Genomic DNA, 26,697 nt, shown 5'->3' with positions numbered 1-26,697 from the left:
AGGCTGCCTCTTTACAGAGTCTAGAATAAGGGGCCAGAAATCAAGAAAGTGTTGGTGAGTGCACGTTAGGAAGGGAAGTGATAACCGAGGTAACCAGAAAAGTGGCCTCTACCAGGGGGCAAGGACAATCTCCCAGGCTGGTCTACAAGCTGGATAAAAGAATCCTCAAACACCCCTATTCATGATCTCTTCCGTTTTTCTCGACATTCCACACCGAGAAAGGAATTCAGCGTCCTTAAGACAAAACTACATCTTTAGAAAAGACCTATCCTAAAGACCATCTCTACTGCACAATGAATGACCTTCTAGTATATACATCGGTCTGTGAGTCTGGTTCACATGACTCAGTTCCCGTGGCCAGTTATCTGTTAGCACACAGCCACAAAGCCGAGGGCCACACAGACCCTGGACCGTGCCGGGCAGGCACCGGAGGCACCACCTGGGGAGCCAGCCAGTTTCTTTTGTGACCGTTTATCTATCTCCTTTCCTCACCCAAGGAAAGCCTCTCCTTGCTTCTTCCTTCCAAAGACTGGAGAAGAAACAGGAAACCACTGTGGGAACAGGGTGGGGGAAATTCTCCGGCTGCCCCCTACTCCTCAACATGAGAATTACAGGGGACATAAATGTGCATCTGACCTAATAGAGGTAGAGCGTGTTTGTGACTAAAAGCAACACATTACTGAACTGCAATCAAGAATGTCTCACGGGACTTTTTCCAAAAAACATCTTTAGGATTTTCTGTTAGAATAAGGAAGAGGTGACGGAAGAGGCAGATTTGATGTGTCAATACCTACATAATGCATGTGGCTGTTTTATTCCCTCACGATGGTTGAACGGGGTGGGGGGCAGGGGAACAGCAGCTGAGACATGGCAGAGTTCTGCGCATGATTACAGAGGGAACAGACACTTGGGTCTGCCCTCTTTTTTTAGATCATCGTGTACATCTTCTACTTGCCCAATCGTTACCTACAGTCCCTGCTCTAATATAAATGCTTTATGGCGGGGCGCCTGGGTGGCTCAGTCAGTTCAGCGTCCGACTGGGGCTCAGGTCAGGATCTCACGGTTCATCAATTTGAGCCCCTCATCAGTCTCCCTGCTGTCAGCCGGCTTCGCATCCTCTGTGCCCCTCTCTCTGCCCCTCCTCTGCTCGTGCACTCTCGCTCTCTCTCTCTCTCTCTCAAAAATAAACAAACTTAAAAAAATACATAAATAAATACTTTTTTGGAACAAGGCAGGGTACAAATAAATGCATAATTAAGTAATAACGATAATAATGTTTCTATTTTGCTGGCCCCAAATGAAAATAGTTTGTTCTTGCTTATTTACTAATTAGCTGAGAGAATTTTAGGCAAGTAATTAACCTATGCTCTTCTACTTCCTCATGTGTAAATTAGGCAAATATCCTGCCTGGTCTTCATTGGGTTCAGAGAATCAAAGGTGGGAATAAATCTAATAGGACTTGGGAAATGGAAAACAAGCAAACAAACAAAACCAAACCCCAAACATTCCAGGTACGTAAGGTATGATTCTCCGCAGAGAGGCCAGTAAGCTAGCGGGGTCCGTTGTAAGCTAGCAGTGACCACGTCGTCCTGTCTCTACAGAGAACCCACACAAATTCTAGAGTGGGCACTGAGATCATGAAGGGCACGAAGAAGGGCATAAGCTTGGAAGTATGTGATAGTCTCATGAGAGTGAACGTTATCATGACCGTCACCTTCTCATTGCAAATCTGCTAATCACCTTGTGCTCGGAGCCTTTAAGGGGAGCACCGTTTCACAGAGGAGAAGTGGAGCCATGTAGCATGCCCACGGCCACACGGCTGTCCAGCCAGTCATTGGAGCGAGTGCGGGCAGCCTGGCCCAGACCTGGGCCCTGCCACCACGCCAGCCAAGGATGGGTCAGAATCACAGTGAAGAGAAAGGACCCTCCCAGGTGACCCCGCCTACCCTCTGCTGTTAAGCAGGTAAGGTGCTTCTTTCTGTCCATTGGACGGAGGGAGCAGAGCCCCAGAGGAGTCTCCTTTCTTGGCAAAGTCACCCCCAGCCGAGTGGCCGGGGAAGGTCTGGCCCCTGACGCGATGCCCCCCCCCCCCCCCCCCGAGAGGCTATACCTTTAACCTGCACTATATCCTCATAGTTGCCCTGGACGGTGGCGTCAGTGCTGGGGGTGGAACACTTGTAGTGGCCCTGGTCCGAGGGCTGGACATTCTTGATGTGGAGCTCCACGCCATCATTGGCGGTCCGCCGCAGCAGGATCTCGCCCCTCTGAAGGCGCTCCCGGTACGGCTGGGCCGGGAAGCCCGCCTCCCAGGTGCTGGCCAGCTCCACGAAGCTGCTGCCCGAAGACGAGAAGCTCCAGTCGAAGTTCTGCTCGCTGGGGCCGTCATAGTCGCTCACGTTGCAGGGGATGACCAGCTCGGTGCCCACCACCCGCACCAGGCTCCCCGAGGGGACTCTCACCACACGCCCTCGACACAGAGCTGCAATGACAAGAGAGGACGGGCGGGCGTTGAGTCGTGGAAGGTCATCCCAGGATAAATGGGTCAAAACCCCGTTGGGTGTTCCTGCTCACAGGCTTGTGGCAAAAATGTGACATGTGGCCAGCTGGGAAAAATGAGGCGCTGCCTCGATCTGAGAAGGTTAAGCCCATCCCTAGAACCCCGAGCCAGGAATACAACCCTCAAGTGCGTGCCTCTCACACAACAGTTTCCTAGGATTGGCGGGGAAGAAGACAAGTATTAAAAGTAGGCTAACCGTAAACCTGAATGGCTTCTTCCCTCCCGTTACTATTTAACATACCATTGTCACTCAGCATGATGCAGAAATATTTTAGGGTTGGTGCGAAAGAAAAGGACACAGCTAATCAAGTATTTACATTTCTGCCCACCCTGGATCAACCCTCATCCCTGGAGACCATTCCCTAGGGCTCCTGAGACCTGATTTACACTGATGGATGCCAATCCCGAAACCCGAGAGCAGCCTGCTGATAAAAAGATTTAACTCCGGTTATCTGACATTGCCTATAAATTAATATTAAAATATGACGACTCCACCAAGTATTAATTTTCTATTTTCTGGCTCATTTCCTTCTCTCTACTCTTCACCCTGATCTAAATTCAGAATGAGGATAGGGAAACACAAAGGGAGACAGCGCCTTGTCTGGCTGGTTGCTGGGCGTTGTTAGGAACGCGGCAGCTTGCCGAGTTCAGAGGACAAAGCCAAGAGTTTACTGGTGTTCCCTGCCCCGAGAGCACATACCTCCCAGGCCTCTGATAGGGCCCCGGGGACCGCACCTATGTGGCCTTTAAGATGTCATCTTTCCCATGAACTTGAGGGTGATTTTGTGGTACATTTACGACCTGTGTACAGCATTTCAATTTGGACCAAATGAACTTGTCTGGCTCCTGCCTGATGTGCCAGTTTTATGAACAAACTGGTATAGCACTAAGGCAAAGGGGAAGCCATGGGCTCTGATATGCAGGAGGTCTAAGTTTGGGTATTCATATACCTTGTACTAGGATGAGTGCACATTCACTAGATTTCTCGAAATTAACTCTTTTTCTTTCTTCAGTATTAACGTCAGGCATGGCTAGGTCAAAAGGAACATCACTCAAAAATCACAAGAATTAAAAAAAAAAATACTCCTTGTTTAAAAAAAAAACTGAGCAAAATCAACACTATACTAACAATTATAATGGAAAGACAAGAGGGGTGCCTGGGTGGCTCGGTTAGGTGTCCGACTTCAGCTCAGGTGATGACCTTATGGTTTGTGAGTTCGAGCCCCACCATCAGGCTCTGTGCGGACAGCTCGGAGCCTGGAGCCTGCTTCAGATTCTGTCTCTGTCTCTGTCTCTCTCTCCCTCTGCCCCTCCCCCGCTTGCGCTCTTTCTCTCTCAAAACTAAATAAACATGAAAAAATTTTTTTTAAAAAAGCAAGTATGAAGTGATTAGAAGGACTGGAAAGAGCTCATGCCCAATACAAAGAAATTAGATTTTTATAAGGGAACCAGTTATGTCTTATACAGAAATCACATACAAAATTGAGTAATTTCCCTAGAAAGTTTAGTTGTAAGAACAACTACCACACCAGATTTGCCCTCAAATACACTCTGATAGGAGTATACACTCTGAAGGAAAACGAAGAGACTGACCTCTCTTAGCTCTGGCTGCCTCAACTATAAAATGGGGAAAGAAGGATTTACTGAATTTGTGAAACGGAAAATGCCTGGCTGAGAGTCTGCCGTGTAATAAGAGCTCAATAAAAAGGGAACTTCTGTTATGTATTTTCAATTTTGTATTTCTATCATTTGTTAAGGGTTGAATTACGATCCCCACCCAATACCCCTATGGTGAAGACCAAGCCCACAGTATCTCAACGGGTGACCATACTTGGGAATGGGGTCACCGCAGAGGTTATCAGTTGTTATTAGACATCATCGGTTGAGGTCATATGAGAACAGAGCAGGACCCTAACCCTATGACTGGTATCCTTAAAGAGAGGGAAGCCTCTCTTTATGCACAGACGTGTATAAAGGGAAGACACCACGTGAAAATGAGGGCAGAGACGGGAGGTGAGGTGTTTACAAGCCAAGGAACACCAAAGGCTGCCCACAAACCACCGGAAGCGGGCAGGGAGGCCTGGAGAAGACTCTCCCTCATCCTCCGAAGGAATTGACCCCGCTGGCATGCGGTCTGCTAGTCTCCAGAGCTGTGAGAGAGCACCTATCTGCTGTTGGAAGCCCCCAGGTAGTGGTTCTTTGTTACAGCAGCCCGAGCAGACGGATACACCATTGTTGCTCGCTCTCCAATGATTCACTTCATGGTTTTCAAAGTCTGAGTTGCCATTTGGTGGTTGTGAAACGAATTTGTAGTGGCTGTGACCAGCATGTGTGTGTGTGTCTTAATACAACGCAACAGAAGAGGAAATATTAGAGTCCACTGCATTTAGTACGGAATAAATACTGTTGCATTCAACGTTAAGTACACAAAGGTGTGTGTGCACCAGATGATGATGAAAATTATATATCTTAATTTGTATTGGGGTAAAAAAAAGAAAAACAAGTTGAACACTTTTTAAAATCCATCTCTTATTTTCTGCACCCATTACCATTTCCTTGAAGGGGGGGAAAAGGAAGCATCCCTACAACAGAAATAGTGATAAGGTTAGTGTGTGCTCTATGCAGGGGGCTGTCAGCCTACCGGGGGGCAGGTCTGGACTGCTGCCCCGTTCAAAGAAAAGATGCCACACCCTAAAACACTCTCCTTAAAAATAGAGTTATTGGTGCTAATAACGCGGAACTGCGGGTCACGTGTCTTCCTGCAGACAACAGGACTGTCATATTGTTACGGAACAGCACTCAAACATGCTGCTGCTTTCTTCCTAGGACAACCCGGTGCTTACAGGATGTGGCCCATAACCTCACATCTACTGCTTCTGGCAAACACACAGCATATAGCCTTCCTGCTGCCCAGCATTCCTCAAGTGCTCCTCAGATCGGGCTGACTCTGGTGGAAACCGGGTCAATCAGAATCATTCTGGCTCACTTTTGCGGAAGCCAATCAGAAACTTTCAGTTCCCTTGGAATCAGGGTACTATAGAGATGATTTTCAAAAAGAAAGAGTCCAATGGGGGGGTGGGATGGAGGGGAAAGTGGGTGATGGGCATTGAGGAGGGCACCTGTTGGGATGAGCACTGCGTGTTGTATGGAAACCAATTTGACAATAAATTTCATAATAAAAAAAAAAAAAAAAGAAAGAAAGAAAGCGTCCAAGATGGTTGTGTAGGAAGATCCTGAACTCACTTCCTCCCAAGGACATATGCAATCTACAGCTATGTAGGGATCACTTCCCTTTGAAAAAGATCTGAAAACTAGATGAACTGTGTCCACACAACAGAAGACAAAAGGACTACACTGAGATGGGTGGGAGAATTAGGAACACTGTCGCACTAAAACAACCACCCCCCCACTGCAGGAACATCTCGCCAGACAGGCATTTCTCCTGGAGGAGCAAGGGGTCAGGGCCCCACATCAGACACTCCAACCCTTGGGATCCATGTTGGAGACACGAGCGCCCCAAAACATCTGGCTTAGAATCCAACAGGGCTGACATCCAAAGAACCTACGGTGCCATGGGAAATGGAGATTCTTCTTTTAAAGGGATCACCTGCTTAGGGATGCCTGGGTGGCTCAGTCAGGTAAGCGTCAGACTTCGGCTCAGGTCATGATCTTGCGGTCTGTGGGTTCGGGCCCCACACTGGGCTCTGTGCTGACACTCAGAGCCTGGAGCCTGCTTCGGATTCTATGTCTCCCTTTCTCTCTGCCCGCCACCCCCCACTCCCACCCCAGCTCGTGCTCTGTCTCTCAAAAATAAACAAACGTTAAAAAAAAAATTTAAGGGATTACCTGCAGTCTCACTTGCCCCAGAATCCAGTGAAAAAGCACCCATTCCAAAAGCACCCAGACTGTATGTGAAGGAGATTCATTTGCTGGTCTGGGGCATCTGCTGGAAAGACAGCTGGCGCTCTCTCCAGAGATGGGGGCACTGGCAGAGACCATTTGTAGCTCTCTACCTACCCTGCTGGTGTAGACTGGGTGCTTGGGCACAACTCAGCACCCTCCCATGGCCTCACTGGGCTGGGTAGGGGTGAGTGGTCATGGAACCGTCCTGCCGCCTTGCTGAGGCTGGAGATCTTGGGTGACTGCAATAATACCGGCTCCCTGGCAGGCGTAAGCAAGCAGGAACAATCACGGCATTCTCGGCCTCCCTTGCCAAAGCTGATGAGTGCAGGTGGCAGTTGTGACGCTCCCCTACACCCTGGCTGGGGCTGGCAAGCCCTAGTGGTCATGGCATTCTCCCACCCTCAACTCGGGCCAAAGCATGCATGCAGACAGGGCACTCTCCTGCTGCACTGCTGAAGTCCAAGGGCATCTTCCCACTGCCTTTCTGAAGCTGGCAGGGTACCCCACCCCTACATTCTCTAGCTGATCTGCTAAAGCCAGCAGACATGCAAAAACCACACAGGAGATACCCCGTATCTGCCTGGCCCTGGTGGCCAAGGGGGCTGGTGTTCCTGAACTCCAGGGGACTAGGACAATCAGAAAGACAGTTCTTAGCAAGCCAACACCCACAGGACACTGCCCAGACAGCAGACGGCAACACACTTAGGGTCTTCCTGCGAAAAAAGGCCTATTTACTTATCCTGAAGCTTCAGCCTGCAGGATAACCCTCAGGTCTCCAACACATCCGGAGGCTATGCAGGCATTCCCAGGGAACATAAGCAAAGAGACACCATCCTTGTGCACCCCACTGGCCTCACTACAGCTTGATGAGAACTTCCAATAAGATTGTACACTCTCTCAGGGCCCCAATTTTTGCAACTGTTCCCCAAGGGACGCCTCCAGATCTCCTGGTCTGGAGGCCAGCAGGGTTTACAAGTGCAGTCCCACAGGACTGTATATATTTGCATAATTTAAAAACTGCTGCCTAAGGGTCTGGCTTCTACTCAGCCTGAAACGAGGTGATAAATGAGATTTGTCCCCTTGGAGCAGTGACAGATCCTGGCACACCCTCAACAATAGGGACATATCAAGAATAAATCAGGCTACTTAGACAATCACAAAGGTTTGAGAGACAACTAAGAGCTATGGCAAGGTCGAACAAGAAGGATCATTACCTACACAAGGCCACTCCTTCATGCCCGAGAGGTAGCTATTTCACCTAATACCCAAAAACTAACGGAGAGTCAAGCAAAGTAAGACAGAGAAATATGTTCCAAACAAGAGAACACATACACACACATCTCAGAAGAAGACCTTAATGATATGGAGATAAGTAATCTCCCTAATAAAGAAATCAGAGTAATGGTCATAAAGATGCTCACCAAACTTGGGAGAAGAATGCATGAACCCAGTGAGAATTTCAACAAAGATACGAAAATAGAGGAAAGTACCAACCAAAAGTTACAGAGCTGAAGAATACAATAACTGAACTGAAATATACAGTAGAGGAATTCAGAGCAGACTAGATGAAGCAAAAGAATGGATCAGTGAACTGGAAGACAAAGCATTGGAAATCACTCAGAGCAGCAAGAAGAAAAAAGAATTTTAAAAGATGAAGATATGGGGTACCTGGGTGGCTCAGTCAGTTAAGCATCCAACTCTGGCTCATGGCATGATCTTACGGTTGGTGGGTTCAAGCCCCACATGAGGCTCTGTGACACTGACAAGCTCAGAGCTGGAGCCTGCTTTGGATTCTATGCCTCTATCTCTCTGGCCCTCCCCTGCTTGTGCTCTCTCTAAAAAATAAACAAACATTATAAAATGTTTTTTTTAGATAAAAAAATAAAAAATGAAGATAACTTAAGAGATCTATAGGACAATATTAAATGGAATAACATTCATATCATAGGGGTCCTAGAAGGAGAAGAGACAGAGAAAGGTGTGGAAAACTTAATTCAAGAAATAATGGCTGAAAACGTCCCTAACCTGAGGACAGAAATAGAAAACCAAGTCCAATAAGCACAGAGAATTCTAAATAAAATATACCCAAAGAGAGCCACACCAAGACACATTATAATTAAAATGTCAAAAGTCAAAGAAAAAAAGAGAACCTTTAAAGCAGCAAGAGAAGACCAACTTGTTACATACAAGGGAAACCTCATAAAGTTATCAGCAATTTTTCAGCAGAAATTCTGCAGGCCAGAAGAGGGTGGCATGACATATTCAAAATGCTGAAAGGAAAAAACTTCTGACCAAGAATATTCTACCTGGTAAGGTTATCATTCAGAATTGAAGGAGAGAGAGTTTCCCAGATAAGCAAAAGCTAAGGGAGTTCATCACACTAAGCCAGCCTTACAAGAAATATTAAAGGGACTTCTTAAAGCTGAAAAAAATGTCACTAACAACGAGAAACCATACAAAAGTAAAAAATCTCATCAGAAAAGGTAAGTATATGTTAAAAGTAGGGGATTAATCACTTATAAAGCTAGTATAAAAGTTGAAAGATAAAAGTAATAAAATTAAAATTACAATAATTAGTTAATAAATGCATAAAATAAAAAAAAAGTAAAATGTGACATCAAAAACAAAATGTGAGCTGGCAGGGCGTAAAAGTGTAGAGTTTTGGAATGTGTTCACATTTAAGTTGCTATCGATCCAAACAGACTGTCATGTACATGGGACAGTATATGTGCACCTAATGGTGACTACAAAGCAAAAACTTACAGCAAATACACAAAAGAAAATGAGAAACGAATGTAACACTAAAGAAAGAAATCATACCACAAGGGAAGAGAAAAAGAGAAGAAAGGAACAGAGAGGAACTACAAAACAGCCAGAAAACAGTGAACAAAATAGCAAGAAGTACATACCTATCTTTAATTATTTTAAATGTAAATGAACTAAATTCTCCAATAAAAAGACATAGAGGGGCTGAATGCATTTTAAAAAACAAGTCTCTTCTGTATACTGCCTACAAGAGACTTACTTTAGGATACACACCGACTGAAAATGAAGGGATGGAAAAAGATATTCCATGCAAACAGAAATGAAAAGAAAGTTGGTGTAGCTATACTCATATCACACAAAATAGATGTTAAAACAAAGACTGTAATAGAAGACAAAGAGGACCACTACATAATGATAAAAGGTCCAAGCAAGCAAGAAGATACAACATTTATATATACTCATGTACCCAACATAGAAGCACCAAAATATTTAAAGCAAATATTAACAGGGGCCACTAGTCAGGCTCAGTCAGGAAAGCATGTGACTTCAGCTCAGGTCATGATCTCACAGCTCGTGAGTTTGAGCCCCACATCGGGCTCGTGCTGACAGCTTAGAGCCTGAAGCCTGCTTCAGATTCTGTGTCTCCCTCTCTCTCTGCCCCTAACCCACTCGCATTCTGTCTCTGTCTCTCTCAAAAATAAATAAAACATTAAAAAAAATTTTTTTAATAAAAAAAAAGAGATGATTTGCTCTGAAGCCATATTTGCACAGCCCTCCTGACTAGGTGAGGAGGCCATCTACAGCAAAGAGAGCCAGGCAGGCACCTGGACCAGAAAGGTGAATTGAACCTCACCTGGCATCACAAACCACTGGATCCAGCCATACCACCTCAATCACTCCACTCACACGCACACGCACGTGTACATACTTCTTCCCCCGCACATTTCAGTATCTTGCAATTTCACTCACTCCCACTCATATCCCTTCAGCGAATTTCTATCACTGGCAACCCAGGGCCTTGGAATCCTACATGACCATTCAGCCCTGAACCCATTCGTCACCAGAGTTCACAAAGGACATATGCAATCTCTTTTTTATATTTACTTTTAGTGATGACCAGACAATTGTGAAGATCCCTAAGAGAACTTTCAGAAGGAAATGTTGTGGGGGAGACCCTTAAGAGGCAGCGTAGCCCAGGGGTGCCTGGGTGGCTCAGTCGGTTGAGAGTCCGACTTTGCCTCAGGTCATGATCTCACAGTTCCTGAGTTCAAGCCCCGTGTTGGGCTCTGTGCTGACAGCTTGGAGCCTGGAGCCTGCTTTGGATTCTGTGTCTTCCTCTCTCTCTGCCCCATCCCCACTCATGCTCTCTCTCTGTCTTAAAAATAAATAAAACATTAAAAAAAAAAAAAAAAGAGGCAGTGCAGCCCGGTGCTTAACCTCCTTGGGGCCAAGTTTCATCATCCGTGAAATGGAGACAGCAATAACCACCCCCACCCCAACACACACCCATACTGTGTAAGGAGTCACTGAGTTGTGGACCCTCACCGCAGTGCCCTGCGGTGGTAAGGAGCTAACCTCATCACAACCTTCCACGCTGCTTTCTTGGCAAGGTTTACAAAGGAATTCCCTAATGTACAAATCTTGTCAATTTCTGTCAGTGGTCAAGAACTTGACCAGGGTTAGCAAGCTGCCCACAGCGCCCTCAGGCAGGAGCCTACATCCCTTATAAGGTCTCTCTCCCGTCTCTCTCCCTCTTCTTAGTGATTGGAGCTTTGGCACCCAACCCAGCCCCTAGTCTCAGCTCTGTAATCCGTTTCCCACGTGGTTGCCAAAATCATCTTTTTAACCCACGAATCATGCGTCCGTTCACTAGTCAAGGTCTGTGATGGCTCCTTACCACCTCCAGGATACAATCGATCTTTCCCAACGGCCCCCCACGTGATTCCCCCAGTTCACGCCACCATCCCTCTCACCTGAATTATTGCAAGAGCCTCCCAGCTGGCCTCTGGCTTCCACTCGTGCCCTGTACTCCCAACCCAGCAGTTGAGGCACTATTTTAAACACTTAGGCTGGATTAGGTCATCACCCTGCTGCAAACTTGCCGATGGCTCCCCATCTCAGGTCAAAGCCCAAACCCACAGAGGCCTCACAGACTAGCATCTGAGGCCTCACAGGACCCAGCGCTGCTTCTCGAACCTCCTGCTCCTCTCCCACGCACTCCCTGGATGGTAGCCAGCCAAGCCTTCCCCCTAACATTCCTGCAACAAACCAGATCTTCTCCAACCTCCGTGCTCTTCCGCGGGTCCAGAGTTCAGAGCACACTCCACCTCGAAGCCTCCTTCACTGGATTCAGATCTTTATTCCCGGGTCAGCCTCTTGTGCACACACCCACACCCCCCATTCTTACTCCTGCCAGATTTTCTTATCACTCATCACTAATAGACTCTATGTGTATTTGTATATTTTTACTATCATTTATTGTCTGTCTCTTCCCACTAGAATGTGAGTTTCTACAAGAGCAGCGATGGTTATCTACTTTGTTCACTGCTGAATGCCAGTGCCTAGAACAGGGCCTGGTACCTAGCAGTTTGTTCAATAAACATTTGCTTAATGAGTGAATGAATAAAAGACATACGAGGTCACCGGCAGGCTGGCCACTCCGGGTGGCTTTGTCTCCTGCCACTTTTCCACCCTCTAAAGTTCAGCCTCTGACAAAACAGAGGACCCTTCATTTCCTGGAAATGCCATGCTTTCTGAGGTCTCACGGCCCCTGCTTCTGTATCTCCTTCACCTGGAATGCCTTCCAGCAATCTCCTCATCCTCTTGGAAGACACTGTCCCAGAAGCACCTCCTCGGTGAAGCCTTCCCCCTCTCTCCTGGGATCACTTGGGCACTCCTGCCTCCATGTTCCAGCTCAACCTGCAAAAATACCTTCAGTGCTGGCTACGTTAGCGTGCCACTGGGAAAAGTAAAGCAGGTATGAACAGATGCTCGAAAGATCAAATTCTAATCTAAAAAGATATAAACCCAGCCAGCATCTTGCATGCAGAACAGAGATGTTCCCTCATCCGTACAAACCAAGATGTTAAATTTTGGTAACAGAATTTCAACTTGCTCTGAGCAGTCTGGTATTTAGCACAGACTTCCTTTAATATTGTTAAATAACAGCTAATAATATTTTTAAATATAGTTTGTAAAAATTAAAGCATATGGCCCTTTTCAAATCAAAAAGAGTGTCTGCAGAGCCACCCACTGCCAATTTTTGTCAAAACCTCTTGTATCAGTTCATAACTGACGGAAAAAGAACAATTTTCTCCTTTGGTTTTCCAAATTCTACCAGTATTTCAAATTAAGAGCCCCAGACACTTAATGGCAACTGAAACGTATTAATTTAGCTCTCCACAGAGGTCTTTACAAAGGAACGATTTTAACCTGTGCTTTCATTTGTTTTTAGGGTTCAGTGTAAGAACCCCTCATACGAAAAGCATTTCTTCATCAGCCTTAAAAGCACCACTGAGGACACTACTGTGTTGTTCAATGACTCAAGCGTCCGTATGTTAAAATTCCCTCGAAATGTAGTACCAGAAAAAAATACCTGTTGATGGACCATTGTACATTCTTTCCCAAGAAAACAAGAAGTACGCAGGCATTCCTTGCATTCAAGCCAGTTGGCACAGCCAAAAGTGCCTTTGTTATTCAAGACAAAATAAGGGCACAGCAACTTCACATCTGTGTAGCGGTATGAAAGCTTCTGTGCCAAAGCATTAGCACTCCCAGTTACTAAGTGGCCCAGCACCACATCCCAAACCCTTACAGGTAAGTCTCAGAAGCTTCTACTGTCTCCTAACTCCCGTTCTAAATAAATTTTGCAGGGCGCCTGGGTGACTCAGTCGGTTAAGCATCTGACTCTCGGTTTCAGCTCAAGTCAAGGTCTCGTGGTTTCGTGAGGTCAAGCCTTGCGTTGGGATTCTTTCTCTCCCTCTCTCTCTGCCTCTCTCCCACTTGCACTCTGTCTCTCTCAAAATAAATAAACTTTAAACAAATAATTTGCCTAAGCCTACAAAACAACCTCGAAGAAAAAATACCTAATGCAATTGTTACTGCTAACTTCATCTCTCTTTTCTCTATCCCAACTTCCAACTCCTGTTTCCCCCAACATATACAAAATTCATGTGTCCGTCCGTACCTTAGCTTCAAGTCAGTACCAAATATGGTCAACTATGGAAACCATACACAGTTTAAAGTTCTAATAATAATCTGTTCTCTATCTCCATACCTTTCTCTATCTCTATATGTCCCTACTGCCCTTGTACTTTTTTTTTTTTTTTTTACCTTCATCTTAAGGTTTTTATTGCATGTATGTACATGGATGTCTTTGTAAATTGCCTCCAATGCTTTTTTGGAAGGAGGGGAGGGAAGTAGGGTATACATTTCTAAAGACCAATAATTAAGATTTCCTCTTTAGGGAGATTTTCCCTTTCTGCTATGAAGGAGAGTAGCTTGTATCAGATCAACTCCAGCCTTGCAAACAACTACAAAAGATGGCTAAAATACAAGAAACAGCTAATTGAATGCATTGTCAGTAATCAAGGTATGTAGGATCAGGGGACCAAGATCCCAGAAACACACCAACGTGGGCCCCACAATGTCTACTGCTTTTTCTCTTGAGACATTTGCCAATTTTTTTAAATGTTTATTTTTGAGAGAGAGAGAGAGAGAGAGAGAGCGAGCATGAGTGGGGTAGGAGCAGAGAGAAAGGGAGACACAGAATCCAAAGCAGGCTCCTGGCTCTCAGCTGTCAGCACAGAGCCCGATGCAGGGCTTGAACTCACAAACCATGAGCTCATGACCTGAGCAGAAGTCAGACGCTTAACGGACTGAGCCACCCACATGCCCCAAGACATTTGCCAATTTTTAAGCGACGTAGGTGCTTCCCAGTGCCTCACAGGGCCAAGACGATAACTGAAGTTCAAACCCCTTTAGGAAGTCATAGCTGGAGAAGTCAGGATCCCAGAGAAAAAGGCAAAAACAGAGAAGCCAGCCTGACCTGCTGCACTGATTTTTCCTCAAGGCGAACTGACATGAAAGCTACACTCAGGGGGACAGGGCTGGGTAAGTGGCTGAGAAGCTAAGAAGAAAGTAAACAGTAGGAGGCTAAAAGGTTAAGCAAAGTTTTCAACCATCTCACAGTACTGGGGAGACGAAAATTGGAATTCTGAGTTCACAAAGGAAGGTAGACTGTAGTAAACACCCCAGGCGTTTGGGGACAGCCCTGAAGGGCCATGCCCTCAGAGTGAGAGCAAAGCTCAAAGAATCAGCTGTCGTCGACACTGAGATCCAGTCTCAAAACATCTCAGTCCCTCACGGGATCGTGGTGAGCTCTTATTCTGCTGGACTGCCAGAAAAACAAGCACATCTTCTTAGGAAAAAGAGAACATCGTGCAGAGATGTAGAGTCTCTGTGGCTTTTCAGTATTCAATTGAAACTTATCTGACGTTCCAGATGATAGGACCAAATGACTGAATTACAAAAGAGGAAGAAAAAAAAAAAAAAAGAAAAACAGACAAGAGAAATAGATCCACAGGGATCCAGATACTGCTGTTATCAGCGTGGACTTGAAAATAACTATGATTATTTTACTACAGAAATAAACAACAGAATTTGACCCCTTAACTGAAATCTATTAAAATAATCAAATTGAAATATTAGAACTAAAAAACAAAATAAAAAACACATATTTGAAATTAAGAGCTCAATAAACAGGGGTGCCTGGGAGGTTCAGTCAGTTGAGTGTCTGACTTCGGCTCAGGTCATGATCTCATGGCTTGTGGGTTCAAGCCCCGCATTGGGCTCTGTGCTGATAGCTCAGAGCCTGGAGCCTGCTTCGGATTCTGGGTCTCCCTCCCTCTCTGCCCCTCCCCTTCTCGCGCTCTGTCTCTGTCTGTCTCTCTCTCAAAAATAAACATTAAAAAAATTTTTTTAAAAGAGCTCAATAAACAGGTTTAATAGTAGACTAGAAGGAGCAGGAAAAAAGTCAATATAAGTTATCCAAACTGAAGCCCAGGGTAAAAAAAAGGATGAAAAATACAGAAAATAGTGTACAAGACACATAAAAAACAGTAAAAAGGTTAAACACAAGTGTAAGAGAGTCCTACAGGAGAAAGAAAGAATGTGGTAGAAGTAGGCAAAATTAATTTTTGAAGAGATAATGGCCAAGATGTTAAATTAACAGAAGACATCATGTCCCAGATTCAAGAAGTGCTACATATCCTGCGCAGGAGGAATACAGAGAAAACCACACCTAGGAATATCGTGGTAAAACTCTAAAGGCAGAGAAGGGAGCAAGAATACAACCAACAGCTGACTTTTAACAGACACTGCTCGTAAGACAATGGGATGACATTTTTAAAGTAATGACAGAGTTGGGAATGCAAGCCAGTGCAGCCACTCTGGAAAACAGTATGGAGGTTCCTCAAAAACCAAAAAATAGAACTACCCTACGATCCAGCAATTGCACTACTAGGCATTTGTCCACGGGATACAGGTGTGCTGTTTCGAAGGGACACATGCACCCCCATGTTTATAGCAGCACTATCAACAATAGCCAAAGTATGGAAAGAGCCCAAAGGTCCATCAATGGATGAATAGATAAAGAAGATGTGGTACACACACACACACACACACACACACACACACACACACACAATGGAGTATTACTCGGCAATCAAAAAGAATGAAATCTTGCCATTTGCAATTATGTGGATAGAACTGGAGGGTATTATGCTAAGTGAAATTAGTCAGAGAAAGACAAAAATCATATGACTTCACTCATATGAGGACCTCAACAGACAAAACAGATGAACATGAGGGAACGGAAACAAAAATAATATAAAAACACGGAGGGGGACAAAACATAAGAGACTCATAAATATGGAGAATAAACAGAGGGTTGCTGGAGGGGATGTGGGAGGCGGGATGGGCTAAATGGGTAAGGGGCACTAAGGAATCTACTCCTGAAATCATTGTTGCACTTTATGCTAATTTGGATGTAAATTCAAAACAATAAAAAATAAAATTAAAGTAATGACAGAGAATAACTGCCGACCCACAACTGTGTACAGAAAAAAATTTCCTTAAAAGGCAGACAGAATAAATATGCTTCAACCAACTCTCAACAAGCGAAAGAGAATTAATTGAAAAAATACTAAAGAAATACCAAAAGAAATACTAAAGGGAGTTCTTCAAACGGAAGGAAAATGATCCCAGATGGAATCATGGATGTAAGAAGGCATAAAGAGCAACAGAAAGGATAACTCTGTGGCAAATCTACTGGATGCTGACTATACAGTCCAATATTAGTAATGTCTTCTAGAATTTAACATATATACACAATCAAAATATATGACATCAACAGCACAAAAGCGAGGAGGAGCTTCAATGTTCTAAGGTCTTGCATGATCCTGGAAGTGATAAAAAGGACCACCGGTAGACACTAATAAGTCAACGATGTATGTTCCAACCTCTAAAATAACCACCAAAATGGCAGAATGAATAACAAACAAACTAATGGAGGGAGGGGAGTAATGAAAAAATATCTGATTAATCAAAGAAGCCATCATTTCAGCTAACTTCATAGAAGCACTTCTCATTTATTCTGTAATCTATTCACTTCGATTCATCAGCAAATAGCTGCCAACAATAAGTTGGGTATAATCTGCTCTGTGTCTCTTATACCATGCACCGAGCTGGGTGCTATTCAAAACTTCCCTTAATGAATCCACAGAACAGAACCAGAAGGTAGACACTACCTCCCCCATCAGAGAACTGATGAAACTGAGGACCGAAGCTGAGACAACAGATGCAAAGAAGTTAAACAACTTGCAGAAGGCCATCACAGCTATTAAAGGAGGGACTCCCACCCAGATTCATCTGGCCTATGTGCTGCCCTGTCCAAAGATGGGCCGGAATGGTTTGCTTTCGACTGCATTGTTGATATCACCACCTTCAGTTGGTTTTGTCCTTGCTCCTAGTAGGAAGAAGAAACCACTCTAAATTCCATATGAAATATTTCAAATTCTCCAAGGGCAGTGTGGACCGGCTAGGCAGCAACGTAACAACGAGTCACTAAGAGAGGAAATATTACACGTTCTCAGTATGATGTAGATAGAGAGAAAGAGAATTGTCATAAACCATTTCCAGTTTCTTCAAAACCTTCTCGGACCTGTTCCTTCATTATTTTAAGCGATACTAACCTGAACATTTCACACAATCATATTCAAAAAAGGGAAAAGAACTTTATCCCTTCCCATATAGGAAGGACTTCTGCAATCCCTACTGCTGTGACTTTTCAGCAGTAGGGATAACTAAGAAGCAAGAGGTAATCGCTTCCAGATTACCATTTCCCTACCTTTGAAGTATTCAAGAAAATTAGTAAAGGCCTTCAACTTTCTTGTAGCGTGCCGAATGGATGGGGATGGGAAAGAAAAGTCAGGCAAGTTTTTCAAGGTAAGCTATTCCTGCAACACTTATTTCAATAAGTGCTTACTGGCAACCGTGAGGAATCATTAAGAGAGACAAGCTAATGAAGACTAAACCGTATTTATCTACCCTCTTCCACCCCTTCATGATATCCATGGGAAATATGCAGATTTTATTTCTTGGGTTATCATCAACATTATTCTAAATCAAGACCCACAGAGTACAGTGTATCTGTAAAGGTTTTTTTTTTTTTTTTTTTTTTTTTTGCGATTGTTTCCATTATTGCACAAACTTTATCATCTCACTGAGCTGCCCGGAAGCAAATAATCTGACTTTCCAACCTGAGCCATTTGTAAGATGAATATTGGCAGTTACTGAATCCATTGGTACAGGGAGAGCTGAAATACTGCAACAAAGAGCTTATGGTATTGTAGTCTGTCTTGTCAAAGGACATCTAAATCCCTCTTTTCTGAGTCCTTACAAGGCCACTAAAAGAGACCGGGGGCGGGGGCGGGGGGGCGCACGGGGTACGGATTTCCACACGGAATCCCCAGTCCACATGTGAGCTAGAGATGAACACAGAGAAGGTCAAACTTGCAAACTCTAGTAGAGCCTTTCCTGGCGTGTCGGACTCACCAAATGAAAAACCTTTGTCTCTTCACGTCTGCCATTGCGAGGTCTGGCAGGAAGAGACGGTGGCAGCTCTCCCTAAGTGACAAAAACGCAGCCATGTACACACGAAACAAGTCAGAGCCAGCAGAGAACGTGTAATGGAGTCACATATGGTGGTACTTCAAAATCCCATCTGAACGCAAATCAGGTTCTACAAGAGCAGGTCGTATAATCATTTAAAAAAAAAAAGAAAAAAAGCAAGGTTCGGCTCAGACCTCCTCAGGATGCACTAGACAAATATAAGACAGCATTACTCACTCAACAAACAGCTACCGAGCAGGAAGCCCCTGTGCGAGACGACAGGAGAGAGAAGGGCTAACCAGCCTCTGGAACTTCTCCTGGGAGATTTAGAGTGTGTTAAGAGCCATTAGGTGCACACGAAAACTGTAATATAAGGAAGAATATGAGAGACCAAAGAGAGGTACTAACGAGTGCCATGGGGTTCAAAAGTGAGGGCATGTCCACCCAAAGGGTTTAGTGGAAAGCTTCATGGGTGTCAACAGCTGAATTAGGCCTTTTGAGAATGGCGCTGGACTGGGGACACTGAGGATCAAAGTGCTTTTTTTCGCAAAAAAAAAAAAATCCTTTGCAGAAGGGAGGAGCATAAGGAAAGAGCCTGGGGTGGGGGGAGGGACCCATGGGGAGCAGGGGGGTTGGAGCAGTGACCAAGCGCAGACAGGAGTGGACACATGGGAGGTCCGTCGGGAGCCCTCTGCACGGGGACAGGTGGGACAGAGGAGAACCAAAACTAGGGCAATGCAGGCAATGGAAAGGCAGCAGCTCTGAGGGCCACGCTAAGAAGCAGCCTCAATTGATAGACCTGTGGCATTAGAGACAGCAAGGAAGGGCTAACAGCTGCCTAAGCAAACAGTGGAGAAAAAGAGCCAGTGACATGTAGGCAGGTTGAAAGGTCCGCCAGGCAGTGGGGATGGAAAACCCCCAAAAGGTATCTGAGCCCAAAATGAATGTGGAGTCGCACGCATGGAGGGAGGTGGGTGAAGAGAGCATCTGTGTAAAGGTAAAGACGTGGGATCACTGAGGTCACCACAAAACAGAGTGCAGACAAGAGCAGGAGGGACAAACCACCGTGATCTCTTGCATTTAAGACACAAGCAGCCGAAAAAGACTTAGCAAAAGCAAAGAAAACAAAAAATCACAGACACAGAGTTAGGGAAAAAACAGGAAAGGCTTCTATCCTGGCAGCCGTGGGATGCAAGGCTTTCAAGATTAAAAGGCTGAGAGTAAGGTGCCATTCCCTTATGCACACACCCATCTCCTTGCTCCTGGCAGCCTGCAAGCTGGTCAGGCGGGACCTGCTCCCTACCCTGCATCCTGCACAGTATCGAGAGCAGACTCCTGCGATAGGTTTCGGTTTGGAAAAAAACAAACAAAAACGAATAGCAATGTCAAACCTGCAGAAAAGTCAAGGCAGAGCGCTGCTGAGAAACGACTACTGAATTGATAACTACTGGTCACTGGTAACCACGGAAATGCATTCTCAGTGATGCGGCGTGGGATTTCCAGAGACAGAGCCAGGGGAAAGGGAACGGTCAAGGATGCAATCCAGAGAGGGCACAACCATGAAAAAGACCCAAAGCCGGCAAGACAAAGGGCACAAGTGGGAAGTTGATCCTGCAAAGTCAACCAGTCGGTTCTCCAAGCACCTTCTAGGCACTGGGGACACGCAGCTCAGTGTCCCTGCTCATAAGAAGCTGGTGTTCTAGTAAGGAAGGGGGCAAGGAACAAACCCAGAGTGCTGATAAATAACCTGATAGGATAGTGACAGGGATGGGTGGGGGAGGGGTAGCAGGCTGCTTTTGCCAACAAGGTCAGGAAAGGTGATCCTCTCACAAGGTCACCTTGACCTTGAGTTCAGACCAGAATGAGGAGGAGGCAGGGGCTGAACGCTGGGGCAAGACTGCTCCGGGCAGAGAGAACAGCTAGTATAAAGGCACCAAGACAGAGCAAGCTTGGGGTGTTCACGGAATAGAAAAAATGTCAGTGTGACTGGACTGTAATGAAGGAGGGGGCAGAGGCCTTGACTCTGGTTGGAATGGGAAGCACATCAGCTAGGGAATGACAGACAGACCCTGCTTTTTAGAAAGCTCCCCCCGGCTGCTGTGTGAAAGACGGATTATGTTGGGCCCAACTGGGAAGCGAGGACAAGGTACAGTAGATCAAGTACACGATGATGGGCACCTGTCCTCAGGCTGTAATGGCAGTCATTCTCAGAGTGGTCAGACTCAGGATACACCTTGCATAGTTAGTCGATCCTTAAACCACATGGGGGTTAGGGGTGCCAACCCCCCAGGCAGCCAAAAATACACATATAAGTTTTGACTCTCCAAAAGCTTAGCTACGAATAGCCTACTGTTGTTGACCGAAAGCCTTCCTAATAACATAGTTGATGAACACAACATTTTGTATGTCCTACGGAGTGTATATTATATTCTTAAAATACAGTAAGCTAGAAAAAAGGAAAATATTATGAAAATCAGAAGAAAGAAAATATATTTATCGTACGGTACTGTAAAAAGTCCGCACGTAAGCGAATCTGCATATATAGTTCAAACCCACGTTGACCAAGAGTCAGCTATGTATATCTGGAGCTGGGGGGAGGCACAAGCAAAGAGCTTCATTGAAGAGTCACCAGCACATAGATGATATTTAAAGCCACAGGTTGCCTGGGGTCATACAGGGAGACAGAATGTATACATAATTATAGAGACAAAAGGAGCCAAAGACAGGGCCCTTACTTTTGTTAGAATTTAGGAGAAAAGGATGGGTAAAATTAAAGCCCCCCCCTTTTTCTTATGTTTTATTTTATATTTGAGAGAGAGAGAGAGAGAGAGAGAGAGAGAGAGAGAGAGGGAGAGAGAGAGCAGGGGAGGGATAGAGAGATAGAGACAGAATCTAAAGCAGGCTCCAGGCTCCAAGCTGTCAGCAGAGCCCGACACGGGGCTCAAACTCACAAGCAGTGAGATCATGACCGGAGCTCACCGAAATTGGATGCTTAACCAACTGAGCCACCCAGATGCCCAAATTATAATAAAGTTTTGAGGCAAAAGCTTGAGGAAACATTAAGTTCATCTCCAATGTCTCAGTAAAGTAGCAGAGAGGGGTTTAGATCTTATCATGGAAAAGGTTTAGAATAAGCCATTAGAAGGAATATAATAGAGGGGCGCCTGGGTGGCTCAGTCGGTTAAGCACCCGACTTTAGTTCAAGTCATGATTTCACTCATAGTTTGTGAGGTCGAGCTCCGCATCGGGCTCTGTGCTGACAGCTCAGAGCCTGGAGCTGTTTTGGATTCTGTGTCTCCCTCTCTCTGCCCCTCCCCTGCTCATGTTCTGTCTCTCTCTCTCTCTTTCTCTCTCAAAAATTAATAAACGTTAAAAATTTTTAAATAAAAGCATTAAAAAAAAGGATTGTAATAGGAAACCATTACAGAATGAACACAAGGGAGGGCTGAAATGCAGTAATGAGCCCCTGATTTGGGGGAAACTCGGGTGGGCAGGTTTCGAGATTCTCCCCAGCAGCACAATACAGCTCAGGATCAGAGACAATGGTCGGTGTGGATAACTCAACCACGTGCAAGAACTGGCAAAGGATTATGGGAGTGGGTTATGGGATATTGACAAGCCCACCGTTGAAATGCACGCCACACTAGGAGTAGAGCCCAGGACAGTGAGCGTGGCCTGGTGGACTGGACAACAGGAACATTCAAGATCGAGGGATCACAGTGAGGATGAAGATTAGGTTCAAGAGACACAAGGGAACTTAAAAGGGGAAAGAAGGAAGAAGCTGTGGTCATGAGGAAAATCAGAGTGGACAATCAAAAAGGGAAAAGAGGGGCACATGGGTGGCTCAGTCAGTTGAGTGTCTGACTTGGGCTCAGGTGTGATCTTGCAGTTCGTGAGTTCGAGCCCCACGTCGGGCTCATGAGTGTCAGCCTGTCAGCGCAGAGCCCTCTTCGGATCCTCTGTCCCTTCTCTGCCCCTCCCCTGCTTGTGCTCTCCCCCACAAATAAATAAATGTTAAAAGAAAAAAAAAACGGTAGAAGAATTCTGAGTGACAACAAGGTCCAGGTATGGCCATTAAATCTCACACAGTGGGATTTTCCTAGGGGCTGAGCTTACCGTAGAAGGCCCTCCCTGAGTCTTTGCTGGCCCAGGCTGGCTGCCGCAACATGAGGGAGGGGCAGGGTGGCGAACAGACCACGGGGCGGGGAAGGGTGGTCCAGTCATGCAAGCCTTGTTCTCACCTAACATCTATCTCAGGTGATATCTGGCTCCGGTCTGTAGCTGCTCATACCTGCTCATGGGCATGGGGTAGCCTTCATCCAGGGCAAGGCGGAGCTAGTATCCATATGCCGTGGGTCAAACAAGAACCCGGTGACACGAACAACACTGACTCCACCGGAACTGACAGGCTCTTCAGGAACAACCCGCCTTCACTTAGCTTCTGGTGCTGAGATAACCATTACCTCCAGCACGACAGACAGGAGCGCGAGGACAACAGGAGAGATGCAGGGCCCCCAGCGGCTGAAAAACGCAACTGCAAGCCACTTCTTAAAAGACTGGTTCATGAGGGCCCCTGTTGGGATGAGCACTGGGCGTTGTATGGAAACCAGTTTGACAATAAATTTCATATTAAAAAAAAAAAAAGACTGGATCACGAACTGACTGAACTTCTTCCTAGTAAAATGCTGTATCCTATAAGCATGACATCGCTTCCAGTTCCGGGGCCTCTGAGAGACCCCGGGGTGGGGGCAGAGCCTTGCGAAATCTTTAATTCTAAGTTATGAAATCGTGGGGGTTCTCTACTGTGTCAGCTCGGCTAAGCTGGCACTACATCTCCCAGCATCCTCCTCCATGTGCAGCTCCGGGTTGAGAGGAACCCAGAATTTTTCAGAAGCACCTGTGAGACTTGGGAGGCAGAGGGAAGGGAAGCTGCAGCCATTACGTTCTGGTGGTCGCCATGGCTAAAGATGGCGAGAGACAGATGCGCGGGCACTCGCGGGCACTAGTTTTGTCCCGGTTTTTCTTTCTGCTCCAGGTTTCTTCCCAAGCACTATCCCTAGCGACCAGCGTGACCCCAAGACCACCACCGGCTCGGCTGCAAAGTCAGAGGCGGTAGCTCTAAACAGGCTTTTCCCAGACCCTTTGCCACCCCCTCCCCCGCTTCACTGTCCCACTCTGCATGGCTCCCAGGTCCTCTGTAAGCCCCAACCTGGCCACCGGTGCTTCAGGAGGCCTGACCGGTGGTTTTCCTCGGCTCCTCTGGCTCCCCCTTTCAAGCCTTCACTTCCTCAGCATCTCCCATAATTGTGTAAAGATTAATTCCTCTGACACAGGCCTTGTTCCACCATATTTACAGTGGCTCTGCTTCCCTGATGGAACCCTAACGGACACAGTAGGCCAAGTATTGAGCAGACAGCTTTGCCCTCAAAGACTCAGTAATGGACAGAAACCACCTTACATTTATAGCCCTGCTTTACAGTTTGCAAAGCCTGCTCACATGATTTAATACTCAACCTTGAGAGGATTAAATAAGGAAACTGAGGTTCCGAGAAGTTAGGTGGCCAAATGACACGCGCAGAGACCACTTTGAGGCAACCTGCGCTAATGAGTAACCAAAATAACTCTCTACGTGTAGAATGATTTAAACAATTCTCTGCCCAAGGACCAGAGACAGAAAAGGCTGCGGCAAGATTTATCCAGGATTAGTTTGGAGCGTTCTGTAAAATTAACAGCTGCTAGCGGCCCAAGCACTGAGCAGCATCCCTCACTACTCAGCCATTTTCAATTCTCCCCATGTTCGAACTGGCCAGCGTGGTCTGCCAAGTTCTGGGCGAACACCTGGCCCTCCTTTCAGCCTCTAGTTTCAAGAGAATGGGGGATTCACATTGGGTTTAAACTCGCATTTGTGCGTGGAAGGCACCTGAGACAGTCGTCGGTGAAATACTCCCCTACTCCTACCGTAGCCAGCTTTGTCCTCTCTCTCTATTTTACTGTCTCCGGTACCCTTTCCCTGCTCTTTCTTAGCCTTGTCCACCCTTCTTCCCTAGGGAGGCCTCACTCAAGCCCACCCTTGACACCTCTAGGCACACTGCCAGTTGCCATGGGTGGTGTGGACGTCCCTGCCCATCTTCCCCACTGAGGCTCAGTAAGCAATACACTGTGGTGGTCTTCAACAGAAGACTCTGGGTTCACACGCCCTTTAAGGAGAAGACTTTAGCTCTATCAGTCTGATATTTCACACACCTACCGTGTGCTGAACCACATCACCAGGTAAGGTGACTGAGCCAACACCTAGCCAAGTGCCAGAGCTGAGGAGGCGGAAACAGTGTGGCAGCTTTGCAGAAAGGCCAGGAGGAGAGGAGTTCTCCAACAATGGGAATCCTAAGATATAAGTAAATAAAGGACAGGAGGGGCTTAAAGCATTCTAGGGAACACAGCACCTGAAAAAACAAAACAAAACAGACACTCACCTACAACATCAGACTTAAACTCCTCCAGGTGGCATTCAAAGCGCTTCCCAATCTTACGATTTTCTCTCCCGTCCCAACCCTTTCCCTCTGGAGAGGCCCTCAGCTCTAGCCGCAAAAATGCCCTTACAAATGGGTCAATTTCCCTACCCTCGCTCTCCCCTCTGCCTGAAACAAATACCCCACCCCTTCTCTGTCAGACAAAACCCCGATGATCGACAAGATTCAGTAAGCTCATAGAAGTTCACCTGACGGAAGCCGTTCCTGATCCCCAACCTCCCCCTTCCCCCCGCCTCAGTCCCCAGCCAGAGTTGTGAATGTGCCTCTGAGGGGCAACTCGGCTCAGCCACCGCTCGTAGGAAGCTCGTGTGCTGCCCTCATAGGACTGTGAGCCCCTTGAAGGGGCAGATCGTTGCCTCCTCATCGCCACATTCCCAGCCCAGCAACGTGCCTGGTGACAGAATGACTGATCACTTCTACCTCAGTGGGCTTTGGCAAACTGGAATGTCAGAACCCAAACTGATCTTTGGATCATCGTCTAGGGGGGTGAACAGGAGTTACTTCATCTCACTGATATCAGAAATGACCCCTGATCAGTAACTTCCAGAAGAGCTCTTTGCTAAGCTCAGCGCAGAAAGCAAAGAGCACAGGGCTAGGGCACCTGTCACACACAGCATCGGTCAAGAACACCGTGGGGTGGGGACCTCGGCACCTCAGGAGGCGATGCAATCCCAATATTCCAAAGCCCACATTTTGACACCTCAGGGTTATTATCACTCAGCCGTGGGGCTAGAGGAGCCAACACAGCTGGGTGCTTTGGATCCTTATAAAAGGTTCTCGTTCCAGACACGGCACCAAAGCCTAAAAAACGCACAGACAGGTACAGAGGAGACACAGGTAGTAACACACACAGGTATGGAGCATTATGTCCACCACCTTACCTCTCCTGCAAGAGCGCCTCCGTCTAAACCAGCCCCCAATACTCTCCCTTCTCTCCACATGTTTTCGTCTCGAATGATCTCGGACACCTCTTCAACGTCACCTCGCTTCCCGTGTGTGGGTCACGCCTCCACATCTAGACTGGCAGCTACAGGGGTCAAGGGACTGTGTCTACATCCCTATGTGCCCAGAGCTCTAGAGTAACGCCTGGCACAGGGTGGAGAGGAAGTAGTAGTTACGAAGGAGGCAAAAGGAGGGGCGAGCCACGGGCCGCAGGCAGCAGCACACTGCCCCTTCCCTCAGACGTGGCCAGAGCTGGCTGCTGGCCGGAGCAGGGGTGACAGGCCCGCGGGCTGTGGTCTGGACTGACCCCGCCACGGGGCCCCTGAGGCTCGCACTGGGAGTAGAGAAGCCTGCTTCTCCACGCTGTGAGCACGAGGAAGCCCAGGAAGGGAGGAGATGCCAGTTGGGGATGGGAGAGGTTGTGTCAACCCCACAAAGGGAGGAAGGGGTGGAGGTGGCGGAAAGACAATAGCCAGAGCCCACGAGTCGTCGGTCCTCCACACCAGCTGCCAAGGAAAAAAACTGAGGAAAACCTCCTAAGTAAGACTGGAGGCTTTCCCGTCCCTTCTTTTTCACGTGTGGACTCCATTTTCTCCTAGCCCACTCCACAGCCCTCTGTCCTAGAAATGGAGTCACAGGCAAGTCCACAGAAATACTGTGGTAGTCACAAAAAGAGACCGCAAGCACGCGTACAAAAGAGAGGACACACAGATCACCTCTGAATCCTGTGATTAAGGTTCCACAACACAGATTTTACATGTGCATCTCACAGAGGTGCAGTACATGCCCTCTACAGTACACACGCTATTTGCACACGTATATATGCAAGAT

General features: G+C 46.5%; 1 protein-coding gene across 1 annotated transcript in view; it reads right to left on the bottom strand.

Moving 5' to 3' along the window:
* The window catches only part of PTGFRN (prostaglandin F2 receptor inhibitor), an 80,759-nt gene that overhangs the window by 42,013 nt on the left and 12,049 nt on the right, over positions 1-26,697 (bottom strand). The window contains exon 2 of the mRNA XM_042993820.1: positions 2,111-2,479. Coding sequence (XP_042849754.1) covers positions 2,111-2,479 — 369 coding nt within the window. The remainder of the gene's footprint in view (positions 1-2,110; positions 2,480-26,697) is intronic.

The sequence above is a fragment of the Panthera tigris genome, chromosome C1 (genome assembly GCF_018350195.1).
Source record: "Panthera tigris isolate Pti1 chromosome C1, P.tigris_Pti1_mat1.1, whole genome shotgun sequence".
NCBI lineage: Eukaryota > Metazoa > Chordata > Mammalia > Carnivora > Felidae > Panthera > Panthera tigris.
This window is presented reverse-complemented; position numbering and strand designations above follow the sequence as displayed.